The 21,040-nt window shown below is 34.9% G+C and overlaps 1 protein-coding gene across 1 annotated transcript in view; it reads left to right on the top strand.

Annotated features, from left to right (window-relative positions):
• SLCO4C1 (solute carrier organic anion transporter family member 4C1) overlaps positions 1-20,530 on the top strand; it is a 55,675-nt gene extending 35,145 nt beyond the window's left edge. The window contains exons 4-13 of the mRNA XM_036410355.2: positions 1,532-1,628; positions 2,420-2,541; positions 5,166-5,281; positions 6,583-6,727; positions 7,113-7,308; positions 10,160-10,313; positions 13,817-14,007; positions 15,079-15,143; positions 16,640-16,777; positions 18,532-20,530. Coding sequence (XP_036266248.1) covers positions 1,532-1,628; positions 2,420-2,541; positions 5,166-5,281; positions 6,583-6,727; positions 7,113-7,308; positions 10,160-10,313; positions 13,817-14,007; positions 15,079-15,143; positions 16,640-16,777; positions 18,532-18,692 — 1,385 coding nt within the window. The 3' untranslated portion in view covers positions 18,693-20,530. The remainder of the gene's footprint in view (positions 1-1,531; positions 1,629-2,419; positions 2,542-5,165; positions 5,282-6,582; positions 6,728-7,112; positions 7,309-10,159; positions 10,314-13,816; positions 14,008-15,078; positions 15,144-16,639; positions 16,778-18,531) is intronic.
• The last annotated feature ends 510 nt before the right edge of the window (positions 20,531-21,040 follow it).

Raw genomic sequence — 21,040 nt, 5'->3', positions numbered from 1 at the left:
TATTATTTACTGACATAACATGTCTTTCCATTGAATTTTGTTGAATGTCCTGCACTATTTCTTATACTGGGCATGCCAATCTTCCTGGAAGGGCTGTTCAAGTGGTAGACTCTCTAGAATGCTTGGATGCCAGGCTGATTTACACAGGGTGTGGAGATGCAGCTCTGCCACTCTATGGGACTTACTACATCCTACTGACTAAAGTCAACAAAAGAAAACACGAGGTAGTGCCCAGAAACTCTGAGGAATTTTTCACTTCAGATTAACACTTTTGTTATATAATTGGATTCTTCCCCTCATCCCACCCCACCCGCTCTTTGTGATTTGATTTTCTGATAGCATAAATTTATCTCAAATTCCTTTCCAGATGTACCTGCAAGGGAGAGCTATATGGCCCTACAGTCAATCCAAGGCCCTATCGCCAATTAATGTGCAATTTATTTGCACATAAGTTTTTACTTTATCAATTTATTATTCTACTAGTGATGTAGAGGACTATCTTAGTCCATTCATACTGCTATAATAGAATACCATAGACTGGTTAGCTTATGGACAACATGTATTTATTTCTTAAAACTCCTGGAGGCTGGGAAGCCCAAGATCAGAGTACCCACTGATTCAGAGTTTGGTGAAGGGTTAGTTTGCAAAATTTAAATGTTACATATGATGAATTTTTACATATCTGAGAGAATAAGGTCCGTTTAATTCTGCTGCAAGTAAAAATGGGAGGTTCACTAAAAGCAAGTGGCTAAATGAATTGTTTGTTTTTTAAGAAACAGACTAATGACCAGATCCAGGTTTTTATCAACTGCTGTAATATAAAATAAAGAAGGCTTTTGTAGTGTGTACAGAGTGGAAAAGGCTTATACTTTCCTATATTTTCCATAAGGATTGTAAACAATAATTAATACAACCATCTATAAAGGATAATAGTCAGTGTACTACCCCTGTCACCAGTTAAAGATATAACCCTCATGGATTTATAATAACTAGATTTATTGTAACTATTGTTATTGGAATTATTATTTCAGTGTAATAGCTTTTAAATTATATAATTTAAGCTGTTTTTTACAAGTGATATTATTCAAATGGCATCACATTTGTGTGTGTGTGTGTGTGAAAATATGTGTAATTTTTTTTTGTTTGTATCTTTTTTTTTTATATTAATCCTCATCTGAGGATATTTTTCCATTGATCCTTTAGAGATAGTGGAAGAGAGAGGGAAAGGCAAGGAGAAACATTGATGTGAGAAAAACACATTGATTGTTGCCTCCTGCAGGTGTCCTGACCAGGACCAGGGCTGGGGAGGAGGCTGCAACCAAGGTCCATGTCCTTAGCGGGAATCGAACCCAGGAGCCTTTGGCCGAGGCTCTGTCCATTAAGCCAAACCAGCTGGGGCTAATATGTGTAATTTTCATGTAATTCTAACCATTTTGATTTTTCTATAGTAAAATATGTGTATCTTTACTATTGTTAGACATTTAAAGCAAACTTGTACAGATGACAATTTTTCTTGTCTTTGTCCTTCTAGGAATTGGCTATTCTATGTCAATATTAGGCCCAGCTGTTGGCTATTTGCTGGGAGGACAGCTGTTAACCGTGTACATTGATATTGGTTTGGAACAAAGGCAAGGCAATATCTGTTTTTCTTTTATTTAAATTTACTTTATTATTTTAGTGTTAGCATCATAGACAGAAATATTTTCACAGTATTTCTTTAGCATATTATGAAGATTTTTTTTTCAGGAAACAAAACTAAATACACACAATTTTTATGTAATGTTTTGGTTACATTGTTTCATGAGTTAATTCATACCATCTTTTTGTATAAAACATTTATTATTCACAAATAAGGATATTTAATAGTCACATGGTATAATTTTTCTATGCACATATAAGATGCCATAGATTATTCAAAAGAATTTAATCAAAATTAGTTATGATTTTAGTAGATTTAACAGGAGGTAGGTAGCTTGAAGAGTCAAAAGTATATGATTCTCAGGCTAAGTTATCTAGTATCTCTAATGATATCTTAGAGATCACAATTGTGCAGTTTTAATAACTGAACATGGAGGAAAATAAAAGGTAATATTTATTTGTCTCATACAGAGACTATAGAAATAAGTGATAGGGGAAGCCTTAAAGCAGAGAGCTGATTTTAAGAAAGGACATTTTAATTTCAGTGGAGAATTGCATAAGTTTTGTAGGAGTGGAGGTAGTATTTTGGGGAAGAGTCTATTATAAAATATGAAACCATTGTAAAAATGTAATGAATCATTTTACAAAGACTTATATTTAAAAGAATGCTGTAATTGAAGCACAGTGTATGGGCTTTTAACATAGGTCAGATATGCTGTGAGACGTATTTAATATGGCAGAGAATGAAGACTTTTTGACCTTTTGTTTTTCTGTCATATAGCACTGATATAACTGAGGATGACCCACGATGGCTTGGAGCATGGTGGATTGGATTTCTTATGGCTTGTTTTTGTGCTTGGTGTTTAATAATACCTTTTTCTTGCTTTCCAAAACATTTACCAGGTAAAAATAATATCTTTAAGACAAGAAAGTTTTAGTCCAATTCTAGGTTGAGTGTTGCTTTCTATATGATTGGTAAGAAGCATAGAAAATTTATTTGTTTTTTAGAATCTCAGTTTTGGCCTATGCAAACTTTTGAATAGCTTTCTCTATTTTTGGAAATATTAGGGAGAAATCTTAATATTCATGGTTTCCTTTAATTTTCAATTCTTAATCAGCAAAACTGTACATATTCACCTATTTACTTTATACTTAATAAATTTGTTGCTTATTTGTTATCTACAATCCTGTATATATCTATATAAGATATAATATCTTTTAAACTATTTGTATTTAGTCACTAAATTCAAGAGCCCATCTGCTTTAAATCATTGATGTTTATTATTTGCTGTTAAAAGTACAAGTGCTTTTCTTTCAATTATCCTCAAAGATATGCTGTAGGATACTCATTTTTACTAGTCTGTTCAAAAACAAGAAAAGATTAATAGAAGAGAATATTTCTTTCTGACATTTTGCTTCTGCATAATCATGAAGTTCTAATATATATACACACATACACACACACACACACACACACACACACACACACACACACTCTAGGAGGCCCAGTGCCAATCTGGGACCCCTCAAGGGATATCCAACTGCCCCTTTAGGCCACAGAGAGAGCAGGTGCGAGGATCAGGCCTAAAGGGGCAGTCAGACATCCCTCTCACAATCCAGGACTCCTGGCTCCCAACTGCTCATCTGCCTGCCTTCCTGATTGCCCCTAACTGCTTTTGCCTGTCAGCCTGATCACCTCCTAACCACTCCCCTGCCAGCCTAAAATAAATAAATAAATAAATAAATAAAAACATCTTTAAAAAAATAATAATTGATTGATGCCTACCTGCTCCCCTGCCAGCCTGTTTGCCTCTAAATGCCCTCTCCTGCTGGCCTTCTTGTGGTGGCTATCTTGTGTCCACATGGGGGCAGTCATCTTGCATGTTGGAGTGATGGTCAATTTGCATATTATTCTTTTATTAGATAGGATTAGATAGGCCAGAGGCCTGGTGCATGGTTGGGAACCTGGTTTGCCCTGAAGGGTGTCCCGGATCAAGGTGGGGGTTCCCTTGGGGTGTGGAGTGGCCTAGGCTAGGGGCCTGTGGTGGTTTACTGGCCAGCCCACAGTCTCCCAGCAACCCAAGCGGAGGCCCTGGTATCTAGAATTTATTTATCTTCTATAATTGAAACTTTATAGCCTTGAGTGGAACTAAGCCTCCTGCTTGCTCCATGGTTACAGTCATTTATGTTGGGGTTTATTTATCTTCTATAATCAAAATTTGTATCATTGAGTGGAGGATGTGTACAGCAAGGGCAGGCAGAAAGCTTGGCTTCTTTCATCTCTGGGGGTAACCCTAGCCTCCTGCTTTCTCCAGCTCCGTGGCTGCCACCATTTTTGTTGGGATTTATTTATCTTCTATCATTGAAACTGTAGCATTGAGTGGAGGCCTGGGCTGGCAATGGCAGGTGGAAAGCTTGGCTTCTTCCATTGCCAGGGAAATCCATGCCTCCCACCTGCTCTTTCCATGGCCACAGCTAATCTTGGTTGGGTTTATTTGCATATTCACTTCTGATTGACTTGTGGGTGTGGCTTGTGGGTGTAGTGGAGTTATAGTCCATTTGCATAATACTGATAGATAGGGTTTGCATTGCTGTTTGAATATTTCCATAATGCATTGTTGTTATATATACACACATATGTATTGTTTCTATTATTTAAAAAAGGATAGAAGATTACCATTTGGAAATGGGCAAAACAAATATTGACAGAGTAGAAGTAGATGGGACCACTGCTTTTTATTTTTTTTTAAGTTGTTTTTATTGATTTTTTAGAGAGAGTAAGGGATAGGGATAAATAGAAACACTGATTAGAGAGAAACATGGATCAGTTGCCTTCTGTATGCCCTGTACAGGGGATTGAGCCTGCAGCCAAAGGCACGTGTTCTGACCTGGAATTGAACTGGGGTTAGTACTCAAGCATAGAACAACACTGGCTGGGCTTATTTATTTATTTATTTATTTATTTATCTATTTATTTATTTATTTATACTTTGGACCATCCAACTTATTATATTATTCAATATATTAATTGTTTTCTCAGATTTATTCATGGAACCATTATTAAAAATCAAAGGGCCCTGGTAATAGATATTAAACATTGTTTCATCTGCAAAGTATGTTAGAATTAAAGAGAGTAAAAGAAAAAAAGCCACAAACATACTTTGTTTAATATATAAAAGACGTGAAAGAAAAACATTTGAGCAAAAGAGATAATTTTAAAGAAAGTTTTATAATAGAGAATAAATATGCGATTAGAGGAAGGTTGTCTCATCTTAAATTTTAGACCAGTTGGAACTTCCTTAGCTAATTGTAAAAATACTAAATATTAACGCTTGCCAGATTGCAGACTTGGATATTTATACAGGTTTTTGTTTGTTTGTTTGTTTTTACAAAAAGAGGAACTAGATTCTTATGGAATTTATATAAGTGTAGAAGAATGTGTCAATTAAAAAGTATATTTTAAATGAAGAATGAAGTGATAGAGCAAGAACATTTACCTTTTTTTTTTTTTTTTTTTTTTTTTTTAGGTACAGCAAAAGTTCAAGATGGAAAAATTTCCCAGACTCATCAGAGTAATAGTTCCTTAGATCGTATAGATGAGAATTTTGGGGAAAGTTTTAAAGATTTTCCAGCTGCACTAAAGGTAAAATAACATGGTTTATATACACACCCACCCTCAAACATACATATGTAGATATATGTATACTTTACATATGTACATAAACACATATCCATACAAATATTCCCACAATGCATTGTTGTTTGACTATTTCCACAATGCATTCATTGCTGTTTGCTTATTTACTATTATTCTAGCTCTTATAAAAAACCCTCAAATTTAATTTTTTTTTAACTTTGAACTTAGAGTAAATGAAAAATATTTCAGAATAGAAGGTTTGAAAGAACATGAGTTACTTTATTGGCAATATCAATATTCAGTGGTTCTTTATTAGCTCAATAACCTGTTAGTCCATGCCATTTCCTTTATATAATGGATCAATCATTTATCACTGAATGGTAAATATATATTTGAGAATGCCAAACCTAAATATTTGTCTTGTGAAAGAAGAGGAGGTTAGTGGTTACTTGGTTTGAACTTGAGGTTAAAGACACAAGTGTTATGATCTATTCTTTTGAACTCAGTAGAAAAGCATTCTTTCTATTTAGCATTATAAAAATTTTATACATAAAGAAATTTGTAATTTTATCTTTTTGAGATTTGAAATTATTTACTTTTTCTTAGATCACATCTGCCTTTGACTCATGTGTTTGTGTGTGTGCACATATGTGTCTGTATGTATTGTGTTGGTTTTATGAATTTTTTTGTATTTAATATTTCAGAACTATACTTTGGTTTTCAATATTTGATTAAGTATATTGAATTAATGAATGTTTACACTCCCTTCTGATAGATAGATAACATTCTGAGAAGGCTAACATCATAGACACCTTTTTAAAATGACTTAGCTCTCTGCCTATTTAAGTTTCTGAACTACTGAGTTATAGACTCAGAACAATACTACAACTTTGATACTTAAAGACTATTCTCTATGCTCACTTACTGGACATAGCAATTCAGAACACAATAAAAATGTCAGATAAGGGACAGATTTATTGTATGAAGATTTTATAAGACTGGGGAAAGGTAGGCTTTCCAAGTGGTTCATACCTCCTTTTTCAGGTCCCTTGCATATGATAAAGGCACAGTCATCCTACTGATGCATCATTTGTCGATTCTCTCAAGTGCTTCACAGATACATTTTCTCAACATTGTCTAAATAAAGCTATTTAACCCATATTTATACTTTTGTGTTAGAGGAAAAAGCTGAAATGTTATGGATAAGCGTATGGATTTTATTATAAAGTTGCCATTCTGTGCTGTATTTTGCACATTCTGTGCTGTATCATAGTTATTCATTTGATGAACTGTATTTTTTTCTTTAGAAGTCCATGAGGAATACTGTCTTCATGTGTTTAGTTATATCAACTTCTTCAGAAGCCTTAGTTACTACTGGATTTGCTACATTTTTACCTAAATTTATAGAAAACCAGTTTGGATTGTCGTCCAGCTTTGCAGCTACCCTTGGAGGTAAAGCATTTTCTTTGTCCTAGCGTAATCTTACTGTACCAATTTAAATGTCTAATGTAATAGCATATACTTTTGGATAGCTGAGTCCTTGAAATTTAAACTTTATACTGATTTTGATACAAGTTTCTGATTTTCTGACATCAAACAATATTTTGTATGAACATGATAGGTACAGAGGCTGTATAGCTATATAGCTAAGGAGACTATATAGTAATGTTAATATTTAAAACATTAATTTTCTTAATCTCTTAGTATAACAAATCATTTACTCATGTGTCTAAATCACTAATGCTTTCATATGTTAAAAAGAATTTGCTATTTGTTTTTTATGTTTTCCAGGAGTTACTGAGTATATTTGTATGCTTTTTGTCTTCTTTCTCATTAGGGGCTATTTTAATTCCTGGTGCTGCTCTGGGTCAGATTTTAGGTGGAGTTCTTGTTTCGAAGTTCAAGATGACATGTAAAAACACAATGAAGTTTGCTTTGCACACAACTTTAATTTCACTTCTGTTGAGCTTTGTATTTGTTTATGCCAACTGTGAAAATGAGCCATTTGCTGGAGTGTCTGAATCATATAATGGGTAAGTATGTTTCAATGCTTTTTTATATTAATATCGGAGTAACGAACCATGTGTATATTTCTAAATATATGGTAAAGTGATGAGAGATTGGCTTTTTAATGTTTTAACTAAAAAGCTTTTTCTTTTGTAAGAATAGGCACCTTTTAAGTTGGGTTTTATTCAGAGAGCAACTATTCTGTATTGAGTGCTTTGCTCAGGGTTATAATGATGGAATATAGCAGAATCTTTGCCCAGAGGGGATTCACATCGTAGGGAGGCTTTCACATTGTATGTCCCTATTAATTTGAATTTTAAAAAATGAAGATGCCTCGCTATGGCGCAAGTCTTATATTAGGTGGGCTGAAAATGGGTTAGGAGAGAAGTTAAAATGAAGCTAGTCCTAGGTGATACTAATCATTGCTTTATTGGCTTTAGAAGTTCAGGTTTACTATAGTGGAATAAATTACTTCTTATCCTTCTGATCTATAAACATGTGCCTTCTACCCATGACTGGTTTAACTGTTCTGCTTTTCTTTGCTTTGTTTGTTTCACACTGAAGTCCGAGGTCCTGAGCAGGGGTTCAGGAGGTTGCATGGCAGTGTATTTTATATGTTTGACACTTTTGAGGGAGATGATACTCCAGGTCAGGGACTCCATGATTTTGTATGATATGGCGTTCAGATAACCTGAGGAGATATATTTGGGAAAAGTTTCCCATTAACAGTTATGACTGGTAGTTTCTGCTCATGTTTGTCATTCTTTTACATTAATGAGATGCTGAGTGTTGTAAAGCCATGTTTAGTTCCGTTCCACCGCATATGGTCAGCATTTGTTGACTGCTCCCTCTGGCAGAACTTATTGCAAAAACCTATGCACTGAAGGCGTTTTCCGTGTAAAAGGAGAGACTGGGAAACAAAACAGTGAATGAATAATGCATTAGGTAATGAGAGACACACAAAGGGTGTGGAATTCAAAGAGAGCTTTTCAGTTTCCTTTGACTAGATTCAGGAAAGCTTTGTGGCATAAGAGAAAAATGTGATTAAATATCTTTTCAGGATGTGAAAAGTTTTGAGAGATGAAGATTTTAGAAGAGGGAACAGTAGAGGAGATATGTTAAGCCAATAAATGCTAGAAAATGAAGGCTTGGCTCAGGAACCTGTTTGTATGGACTCAGTCCTGTGTCTGGAAATAGTAGAAAAATACCTGGGACTGTGGAAGTTGGGCAGACCTGGCTTTCTCATCTGTAAACTTCACCCAAACCTGTCCCAAGAAATGACTTGTTTTGTATGTTCCTCTTGGAAGAACAAAAAGTTTTGGATAACGTCACTAATTTATCACCTTGACAGATGAATGATATAGATGTGAGTCCCTTTGGTATTTTCTACCTTAACCACACTCACCAGACTGTGTATAATTATGTGTCCATCTCTCTCTGCTCCCAGATTGAAATATTTGAGGACAACGGATTGCGTACTCAGCTTTGTATTCCCAATAGCTAGCATAGGGCCCAGCACTTTCTCAATATAATTGGCTAAGTCAATGAATAAATATGGGATTGGACAGGTTTCCTTGCTTAGGGTAACCCTTTATATTGCCTCCTATTCAGAGGCAGCTTGGAATAACACTGAGCCTGGGAACCAGGAGTATTATATTTGACAAAGAAAGGAAAGTAGTAAGTTAATCTCTGTGGGTTTCATTTTTCCTATTGCTAAAATGAATATGTTGAATACCATGATTTTACTCATCTTTTTAGCTTTAAAAATTTCTTTGTATTCCCGGGAAATTTGGCAATGTCTAGGGACATTTCAGTTGTCACAATTAAGGGGATGCTACTGGCATCCAGGATGGATGCTGCAGAATACCCCGTAGTCTTCAGAATCAGCCCCTCCTCTCTAAAAAAAGGAGTTCTCTGCTATCAAATGATAAACTATGTTTGCTTACTCTGCCTATTTTTCTTCTCACTGACTGACATAATATATAACCACTAGGGGCCCAGTGCATGAAATCGTGCACCTTGAAAGGAACTGTGGGCCTCGAGGCTGTGGTGGGCACAGGAGTGGGTCTGGGCCCATCCTCTGCACCCTGCCCGGCCTCTCCTGCTGCAGCCCCTAGTCCCCTGTCTGCCGGTAGCCCCACTCTCTCTGCCACCGCTCCTACTCATTGATGGCACCAGCTCCACTCGCATCCGCTGACAGTGCGGAGTGATTGGGTTGCCACTAGCAGCAGGTGCAATCATAGTTAGCACTTGCAGCATATGTGACCAGTGGCTGCTGCCCAGATCACACTCAGCAGCAGGGGGAGATGGAGATGCTCTCAGGGGCGATTGGGACTGGCAGCTGCCGCCACTTGCATCTGCTGATGGCATCTAGTGATCGGGGCCAGTGGTGGGTGCAAGTGGCGGCTTTGGCATTGGCAGCAGGTATGAGCAGGGCTGGTGCTGGCGAGCGCTAGGTGGGACCTTGGAGTGTGGGAGCAAAGAATTTTCAGTAACTACCAGAGGCTCTCCCCAATGACAGCTACCAGAGCTCTACCTTGGTCTTGCTCCCCCTCCTCACCTGCTTTATCATCCTGCTGCAGCCAATAGCTGCCATGTTCTACTGTTGTTCGGTTGTTCTGCTGTTTGGTCTATTTGCATATTAGAGTTTTATATAGACAGATTGTTTCAAATGCTTCTCACTTCCACAAAAATTAAACTATGGGAAAAGGCAAATTTTTTTTTTTTTTTTTTACATTTTGTTTATTTATTTAATAATTAAATATATGCTGAGTGAGTGAATAAATGACTACATTGGAAAAAATACCAATGCTTCTGGACTGTTCATTAAATATTACAACAGAGATAATTTTCCCATTTTTCATTTCTTGTTGACAGGACAGGAAACCTGGGAAACTTGACCACTCCTTGTAATGCCAACTGTAACTGCATGCGGTCACATTATTATCCTGTCTGTGGCAGAGATGGAGTCCAATACTTTTCTCCCTGCTTTGCAGGCTGTAAAAGTTCTGTTTCAATGAAACGTTCAGAGGTAACTTGTGTCTGCTACTTCACCTTAAAGAGGCAGTGTATTTGTCTATGTATGGATGGCCTTCTTGGTCCCTCTATGGAATCACACAATGCCTGTTCTTTCCTTCTGGGCCCATCTCCTCCATTCAGAAGCCAGGCATAAGGCTTTAGTCACAAGATGGATAAGCTTTAGAGATCTGCTGCACAACATTGTACTGATAGTCAACAAGTATGTATCGTACACTTAGGATTAGTTAAGATAGTAGATCTTACCTTAAACATGCACATGTGCACACATGTGTGCACACACACACCAAAAATCTGACCACACCAATAGAGAAAGAGCCTTCTTTTAAACCTGAGATGCAATTGTTGTAAAAAAATTAACTTAGCAGTTACATACATCTTTGTAACATTACTTTTATTACAGCAGTAAAGTGTTATTTATCTTTTTTGATTGTTTTATTTATTTATTTTTTATCAACTATACACCTCCCTTGAAGTCAGGGAACTTGTCCTATTCTTGCTAACTACAGTGTACTTAGTAGTAACATCATAAATATTTGTTGCTTTCATTTGATACACAATGGATTTATTTAAAAACTGGAGACCCGGTGCACGAAATTCATGCACTATGGAGAGAAGGGGGCCTTAGCCTGGCCTGCACGCTCGCCAGCTGTGAGCCTGGCTTCTGGCTCAGTGGCATGACCCCTGTGATTGCACACTGACCACCAGGGGGAAGCTCCTGCATTGAGAGTCTGCCCCATAGCAGTCAGTATGTGTCATAGTGACCCTTCATTCTGGTCGTTTCACCATAACGGGTCACTTAGGCTTTTATTATATGGATATTAAATCATTATCTCAATCTCAAATACAAATTTAGTTTAAATTCTGTATTGGAATGTGTATCATTTTACCTAGATATTTATTTTTAAATGTAGTCAAATTGTTTTAATAAAATCCAATAGAGTTTAATGGAGATATATATATATATATATATATATATATATATATATATAATCTAAAGATTTCATCTTAGCTAAATTTAAGAGTCTTGGAAACTAGTCACATTACTATTCTATATATATAAAAAGCTAAGTGAGCAACTTTCAATCCGTCTGACTGACTGACTGGCTGGTACACATGATGCACATTAGCAGTTTAAAAGTAAACATTGACTCACACATGCACAATACGTATAAAGCTCTTGCTGGCACCAATCACACGCGTGTGTTTTCATATGTCATTGTCAATTGTGCATTTGGTTGACACTTGTATTATAGAGAAAGGATGAATGGTGATATTAAAATGTGTCTTCTAATTAATTTCCTTTCAATGTGTGCGAATCTGTGCACTGGGCCTCTAGTACTACATAATATGTTAGGCAATAATAGATAATGTGATAACACTAAAAACATCTGTGGGAAATATATATTATGATATAAAAGGACACATGAATAAGGTAACAAAAGAACATAATCTTGAGTATCTAAAATATGGACTAGTGAAATAGCATTTTTTTTTCCGCCCTTATAAAAATAAATTTAAGATTGCAAGTAAAATCTGCCTGGCTGGTGTTGCTCATTGGTTGAGCATTGACATATGAACCAGGTGGTCACAGTTTGATTCCCTGTCTGATTCCCAGTCAGGGCTCATGCCAGGATTGCGGGCTTGATCCCTCATAGGGGGCATGCAGGAGGCAGCTGATCAATGATTCTTTCATCTTTGATGTTTCTGTCTCCCTCTCCCTTCATCTCTGATATCAATAAAAATATGTTTTAAAAAAAGATCGCAACCCCTCTACCATCCTGCCTGCAGGGCGATTGATTGGGGCCGGCACCCTGTTGGCTCCCTCAGCACCGGGGAGTGAGCAGGAGCCCTGTTCCTTGTCTCTGCTGGTCACTGTCTGTGAGGCGATTGGTAGGGTGATTGGATTCCACTTGCACCGGTCTTAGCCTGGCACCACTGGCTCTACTGCTCCACCATCCCACAGCAGTCCCACTGCCACCCACAGCCAATGCAGTGTCACTGACACCCACCATGTTCTGTGCCACCCTCTGGTGGTCACATGTCATAGCGAGTGGTTGGACTCCCAGTGTAAGGGATAATTTGCATAGTAGGCTTTTAATATATAGGATATTCCATCCATGTAAAACAACTAATTTTTTTCTTGGGATTTTTTTTCTTACAGAATATTTCAGATAGGCTAATGCACTGATAATAATGTATTAAATATACACATTTGTTCACAGAAATATTAATTTTAATATTTAACACTAGTGGCCCAAAATATAAAAACAGATGCTGACTAACTACAACTATACTTAGGCAAATGTATAATTTTTTATGCAAGAAAGTTGAAAAGTTTCATCAGAAACAGGACAAAACTAAAAAAGGACTAAGGGGGAAGAAGGACATCTGTGATAATTTTTTTTTAAGTATAAAAACAAACATTTAGAAAAAAAGACAAGAAAACTTCTCATTTTTTCTTCTGAAAATTTTAAAAGGTAACATTACTTCATGTTTGATGCATCTGGTTCCTGAATCTCAAATAGTCCAAGGGGGGTGTCATTGGTATGTTTGGGTGTCCTGAATCAGAACCCCTGGCCATAGGACATTTTAGCAACCAAAAAGGTCTCTGACTTCAGAACAATAAAAGCACCACTTCCTTTTGACCTTTCTGGCTCTGCTGACTTCATTCATGAGTCTTTTAATATGTAAAAAGATTTATTGCAGGGATGGAATTAAGATGTAAAAGGGCTTTAAAAACTAATCATGACTAACTTTTAAAATATCTTATTTTTTCATGCAAAACCAATACTTGTGATTTATTTATATGTTGCCTTTCAACATTTCATATTTTTAATTAATATGTGTATGTTATTTATATGTAAAATAGCCTACCAGATAATGTAATCACTTCTAGATTTTGATATTCATAAATATGTCATCTTAGAGGGAGACAGTTTGCTTTTGATAAAACAACTCAATAAGTTCAGAAAATTATAGTAAAAAGGTTTAATTGAAAGCATCAATTTTCCCCCCAACTCTTGTGACACATTAGTTAATTTTACTAAAGCACTTATTTATAGTGTTTGTTATTTCAAACTAGTGTAATGGTGAGAGTGTCACTATGATGCTTTATTTGTGTGTCCTAGAATGGAAATGAAGAAAGTGAGCAGGTAAATTATTTGAACAGTTATGCTCATTCAAAACAGTGTAGAACGAGTTTGATAACATATTGCTATAATTTCGTCAATTTGTTTTACAAATCCTGAGTCAATAATAGATTAAAAATTGAAGTAATGTACCCAAAAGACAAATAGAGATGATTCTGCTTCATAAATATGGCTGCTTGTTTTCCCTTGTTTAATTTCTTAGTGCTTATTACTCTTTCTCTGTATTATTTGTTGTGTATGGATGAAGACTGCAGGAGAGAACCAAGTCTAGAGATTACCTAATTTATAATGATAAAACATGTTTTCAAATTAAACACTTTCGGTATTTTTATGTCTAATATTCTAGGCATATTACAACTGTTCCTGTATTGAAATGAAAACAGAAATAACACATCCTGCAGAAAGTTTTGGTTATGAAGCTAAAGCTGGAAAATGTGAAACTCAATGTACAAACTTGCCCATATTCCTTGGCGTTTTCTTTGCTGCAATTGTTTTTACCTTCATGGCCGGTACTCCTGTCACTGTGTCCATCCTAAGGTATGTATTGTATTTTAAAATTTGCCTTCCCTAAGGCAGCATGTTCAATGAAGAAAAAGAAAAAAAAAAAAAAAAAAGGTTGGGTTTATATTGACCTTGTTCTAATATGAATTCAGCCCTTACAAGATCATTAGTTTGGTGCTTTTAAAAAACCTACTTCATATGAGTTTAAGTGAAATCTTGTATGTGAAAAGTGTCCTGACATTGTCCACCTGTCACTCAGCTTCTCTGCTTCTTTTCTGAGGCTTCAGTTATAAGGTGAAATATGTTCAGTTATATATGAATATGATGGAAATACAATGCATTCCATTTATGCCAGAATCAGAATAACATGCATTCTACCTTAGACAGTAGGTGCTATGATTTTAAGCCTTCCTGTGAACAGCACTAATAAGAAGCCCGCTGTCATCTGGCTCTTCACAGTGTTGTGTACTTTTGGTTGCTCTTCCTCCTACATCTCATTGTAAAAATATTTCCTGTCGCCAAAGCCGGTTTGGCTCAGTGGATAGAGCGTCGGCCTGCGAACTGAGAGGTCCCAGATTCGATTCCGGTCAAGGGCATGTACCTTGGTTGCGGGCACATCCCCGGTAGGGAGTGTGCAAGAGGCAGCTGGTCGATGTTTCTCTCTCATCGGCGTTTCTAGCTCTCTATCTCTCTCCCGTCCTCTCTGTAAAAAATCAATAAAATATATTAAAAAAATAATAAAAATCAATTAAAATATATTTAAAAAAAATATTTTCTGTCTGCCCTTCCATAAGCGCATCAGCCTTTCTGTTTCTCTCCTAATAAACTTTGCCCTTTTCACTTTTGGTTCCTTGACACTTACCTTTTCGCATACTGAGTCTGTTAATATTTCATTACATGGAAATTGGAGTTATTTAGAAAAAAGGGACTCTGCTTTTTAAAAATTTATGAAAAAAATTATCTATGTCACCTTTCAACTTCAAGTTTATAGTTGATCTCTTTTCTCTCTCTGACTCTCATGTCCCAGCACTGTGTCTCAACATACTTGAGATACTGTGTGAATGTACTGCACAACCATTTGGCCTCATGTGTATTTACTATCTCCAGGTGTGTCAATCAAAAGCAACGGTCTCTAGCTTTGGGAATACAGTTTATGATGCTTCGATTATTAGGTATGCCATTTTTCTCAATTCATTAGTAGCTTGGTTATTTTTGTTCATTAGTGTCATTTATTTATTTATATGTGCCAAGAAAGTATTTAATTTAAATGCAGTAGAAAACTACATCATTGCTGTTGAAGAAATTATTTTCCAATATTAAGTATATATTATTTGTATATTACATAAGAAAATAATTACTTTACTTTTTATCTACCTGCTTTGTTGGCTATTGTTTCTAATTCAAACGCAAATATAACCTTAAAGAGTATATCATATTTATTTGAAATATAATATATTATCATTAATGCATTTCTAATAGAGCATAATAAGAGACAGTTTTTTCTATTCATATAAAACCCATTACCAACAAATTACGCTAATCTTATCTATAACTACTGTAATGTTTTTTTATTCCTGCATTTATCTCTGGGGCATGATTATATTTCATCAATAATGAAAAAATAGTTAAGAGCTGATGGAAGAAATAATTTATACTAGAAAATTTTATAAGGTACCAGATGCAGGAAGAATAAGAAAGACAAACATATTATACACATACTATTAAGATCATTTTTTTAAAAACTCACCAAAAGTAGGAACATTAGAGGTCACCTGAACCAACTTTCCCATTTTTCAGATGATACATGAAGGCACAGAGAGATTCCGGGTTTGCCTACAGTTACACAATTAATGGTGCAAATGAGAGTAGGAAAATGGTCTCCTGACTCAGTCCAGTGCTCTGTCATGCCACAGGTCATGAAAGAATGGATTGGATGTAGCTGAAACTTTTGTCTAAGAAATACCACTTCGAATCATATATTTGATTTGTAACAATTGGAAGCTCTTTAATTATGTGAAAGTTTTTGCGCCTTCTGACCTCATATGGAGGAAGGTGTGTGTTCAACATAGCAGTACTAAGCATGTTAGTATTAATAGTGGTGTGTATACATGCATTCTCATGCATCCACATATATGTCAATATGATAAGTACATGTACACACATGCATACACACATATAACACACATACTGTTTTTAGTACTTACTTTGTGCATCAATAATTTATTTTGATTCCTTAGAAGTATAATAGCTAATTTCAAAGACACATTAAATTAGACAAGCAGTGAATTAAAATATTTACTTAACTAAATGTAATGCTATTCTTATTTGTATAATACATATATAATCATGGACATAAAAATCTGTAACTATATGCCGAAACCAGCTTGGCTCAATGGATAGAGCCTCTGCCTGCGGACTGAAAGGTCCCAGGTTTGATTCCGGTCAAGGGCATGTACCTTGGTTACGGGCACATCCCCAGTAAGGGGTGTGCAAGAGGCAGCTGATCGATGATTCTCTTTCATCGATGTTTCTAACTCTCTATCCCTCTCTCTTCCTCTCTGTAAGAAATCAATAAAATATATTTTTTTTTAAAAGAGAGGGAAAAAAACACACCTGTAACTATAAACTGTAATCCTTACTTATGTGTATTTCACATACAATCCTCTAGGCTCAATACCTGGACCAATTATTTTTGGTGTCGCAATAGACAGCTCATGTATTCTCTGGGATGTTAATGAATGTGGAATTAAAGGAGCCTGCTGGATTTATGATAACATCAGGATGGCCCGTATGCTTGTGGTTATAAGTAAGTAGTGACTTCTTAATAACTTCAGAGCAAATGGATGATGTCCAGATTAAAAGAAAAAAGTTTCTGTTACTTTGGATTTGAAATGTTCATTCCTGAAGCAGAGATCAGTCTCCGCAGGCTACAAAGGCTGTAAGACTCAGTCTACGATAGAAGAACATTCTAGCTTTCATTACATCACATACCGCTTAATTTCCTTTTAACAACTTCTCTCAAAGAAGAATTCTAAGATGCTGGAATGTTTTCATCTAGGTACCTGGGCTTTGGAAAGCACATAGAACTGAGGTAGGGAAGTGTCCTTGGCTCTAAGGCATGTTACGGGAATCTCTTCCTAAGTTTAGAAGATTAGCCATGTTATTCAACCTCTTTTACCTTTGGCAGTCTGTCTTACATAGTCTTGGTTAAACCATAAATGAAAATTAAGATAAAGGAAATAAAGCAAGGCATCTAGTTTGTAAGAGTGAGAGAAAAATTTTAAGTCAACCTGAGAAATGAGAATATTTTAAAACAAATTCTATATATAGAAAATATTTACATGATGTGTTATTTTTATTGCAATTGTGGTTGCAGTTGTTTTGGCATATGTATCAAGATAGCTTATTGCTCTTCTATGTGCTTAGCCTCAGAGTATGCTTTCTGAATTTATGATGACAGAGTAATAAAACATCGACTGCCTAAATAAATACATAAATTACACACACACAAGAAAATTAAATATTGATTAGAATAGACAAAATTAATCTTCCTACTACTTTTACCTGCTAAAAAAGCATTTTATGTTCAAAACGTCTTCATGTTTAAAAATGTAATTGATTATGTTTGTACTCTTTCACCAAAAGATACAGATAACAAATTATTTCCTTTCCTTCTGTGATAAATGTGACTAATTTTATCCCTAAACATATAGACCTTTACATTTTTCAAAAACATTGTAACAACAATACTTATGTAATTAATCTTCCTATAAACCTAGAAATACTTAGAGCATTCCTGTTTTTCAAATACTCATTTTGAGCAAAATATTAATGATTAACACAAGCAAAGGAACTACACTGCAAAAACAGCATTGTAAGGCCATTTAGCTTTTTTGACTGGAACTTAAAATGCTTGTGATGTGGCCAGAACTAATTTCTGTTAATATAGCTGAGCTCAAAATCTGAGTTCTTTGAAAACAAATGAAAGCTTGTGAAGTGAATCTTGATGTTTCGTATTGTTACTTGTTGCTTATAAGCAAATTTGGTTGAGTATTGAATGTGATATATTTTCATAGAGGCTTTCTCCTAAGAACTTCAAAGCTTTTTTATTTTTAGAGTTATTTTCCATTATGAACATGAAAACTCTGCAACTTTTATTTCACGTTCAAGGATGTTGTAAGCTGTTTTTCTTTGTCATCGACATTTGATTATAGTTTTTTATAGATAGGGTACTAATAAAATTAGAAACGGAATATGGAATTACATCTATATAACACTTATTTTATAAATATGTACAATTATAACCAAGAATAAAATAATTATTGCATGTTTTTATTGCTTAGAAAGAAAATACAGGATAGTTCATTGAAATGTATCCTTTTTATTGAAGAATATCACTTTTCATCCTAAAGTTGTAGAATTTTAAAACATAGAACTATGATGCCTATCACTTCGATTTTTTAAAGTAATGAATTTCCAGTTGTGAAGACTTTCTAGTTGTGAGAATTGATTTTTGTAATAAAGGCCTGATACATGATTAATTTTTCTTTTTATATTTAGGTGTTATTTGTAAAATTGCCACCATTTTCTTCAATGGGCTTGCAATCTTTTTGTATAATCCGCCATCATTAGACACAGAGGTGTCATTTCAAAATTCGAATGCAGTTTTGTCTACTGTTTCAGTGGACCTTGACCTCAACAAAGCAGGAAATGAAGGATGAAATAGAAAAAGAAGAGAGTGTTTTACCGCTGGAGAATTGGCCTCCATTTGTAAGAATGCACTTTGCCATTGGGCCTTTATCTACTCAATGTGGACAATCGTTTTAAAAATTGATGTTTTATAATTAAATGTGTTTTTTTTTTGTGTATATTTATGGCATATATATATATATATATATATATATGAACTCATTTGTTTTATTTTAAAGTAAGAAACAGACCTATGCCTTCAAAACCTCACCAAATGCCTCAAAACATACACACACACACACACACACACACACACACACACACCATCCTCTAGGTATGAAATTCCCAATTAATAAACTAAACCAGGAAAAAATAGCCAATAATTAGTTAAAATTTATGGCATAAAAAGTTAATTTTATGAGTGATTTTCAAAGCTATTTTTGACAGCCCATGAATTTAGAACCAGCTAGATAATATAATTTCTTTTGAAATTGACATATACTAATCTGTCCTTTATCACAGAAAGTTACCAAACTTTTATAACACAGGTTTTCTTCTTTGTGTCCCACTATATAGTGAATTTAGAAATATCAGCATTGTCGATACATATTTTCACTTTAACTCAGGAAATCTAGGAGATAATCTGTTGATATTGCTGATTTTTAACATTTACCTCTTAATATGAATCTGTAAAAGTGTTATTCAATTACATATCTTCCTGGGAAAAATACTAGCTTCAGGAAATAAAAGTGCCAATTAGACACAAAAGGTTTCTTTAAAAAAAAAAAAAAAAAAGACGGGTGCATTTTATTGGTTTTCTCTGAAAAGATTTCTTAATAAACTTTTGATCAATGTTTAGATACTCAGTACTTTAATTTTTATCATTAAAAAATGATTAGCTAGTACATTTCTTATAGCACCTAAAATAGTGTGTTCCTTATAGTAGGCATGCACTATTATTCTTGATTTAAAAAAACTCTGTAACCAATCCATTCATTTGAAAGATAGGCTGTTTTACATGTCTGATAGCGTTGTAACACTCCATCAATTCAGGTCAGCCATCAATTCACTTGAGTCAACTTTGTTTACTCAGAATGTGAAGAAAATAGATCAGTGAACATCAACCAAAACAATATCTGTCTGGTCAGGAGTTTTACTGATTAAGAAAATTGTTGAGTCATACCCACTTGAAATTTTTGTGAAATAAGATTACTAATTTAATAAGGTTAGCTTTTTCACAAGCAGTGTGTTATATATACACTGTGACCAAAATAACAGACAATAGCAGACTGAGAGAAAAGCCCTGGTAGGAAACCAGGACCAGAAGCTCTAGTAACCCACAGAATTTAAGAGCATATGTTTCATGGTAATCTGTGGCCAGTGATGATGGAAGAAACCAGTAGCATTTGTGTATAGAAATATAAGAAGGAAGGAATGTAAACAGGTGTAGATTTAGAGGAGCAGAGGGTCAGGAATTAGAGAGACAGATGAACTTAAACCAGGGACATATAAAAACCAGAGGTTGAGGCCAGATGGGTAGTCAAAAAGCCAGGTATTTGGGAAGCAGGAAATTAATAACCAAAGAGACATTGCAAGGGAGGCTGGAAAGAAACACGTGATACCTCAGTTCAGAATCAGTTTCCCTTCCACCCAGTCAAACATTTTCAATGCTGCCCCTGTTGGAGCCAAGGCTAAAGGACAATTTAGGCTCTCTGTGTCTATATGTGGAAGCAGGGAATTGAATTAAACATAAAGTCAATTTATAGAAGTAAAATAATGGCAAATTCCAAGGAACTCATTGATAGAAATGTGAAACAGCAGCAAGAGAGGGAACAATAAATATGAAAACATGTTCCTTTAAGGCCACATAATAAAAAGAAGGAAAAAAATCACCCCATACGTACAAATAGTTTGTTGAACAAGTCACTAGATAATTGGCATTCGTAATGATTTTTAGTTTCAGGGGTTTTATTTTATTCTATGTACAGTTTTCTGATACATTTTACAAACTTTTAAATAATGGTTAAAGTGAAAATAATGTTGGCACTTGAAGGAACTCAGTCTCTTATTTATAATATATATATATATATATTTATAAAGAATACCTCCTTTCATGACAGGGCAGTATAGACACTACTGTAATTTATAAACATTATACTTTTGAATTCACCTAAATTATACGGGTTGGTATTATACTACTTTTAAAAAAACAATATTTTGCATAACATGTATTTTTCAAAATTTGTAATGATTTTTAAGTAAGCTTGAGTCTGTCAGTTGACCTGTTGTGATTTTGGTATGTGATTAATTACATATGTCTTAAACTTTTATTTTAATATTTGAATTTCCTTCCAAATGTAAAACTTTTATACAGGAAGAG

Source organism: Pipistrellus kuhlii, unplaced genomic scaffold (genome assembly GCF_014108245.1).
Source record: "Pipistrellus kuhlii isolate mPipKuh1 unplaced genomic scaffold, mPipKuh1.p scaffold_m20_p_4, whole genome shotgun sequence".
Lineage (NCBI taxonomy): Eukaryota > Metazoa > Chordata > Mammalia > Chiroptera > Vespertilionidae > Pipistrellus > Pipistrellus kuhlii.
The sequence above is the reverse complement of the archived record's forward strand: the minus strand, read 5'-3'. Positions and strand labels throughout refer to the sequence as shown.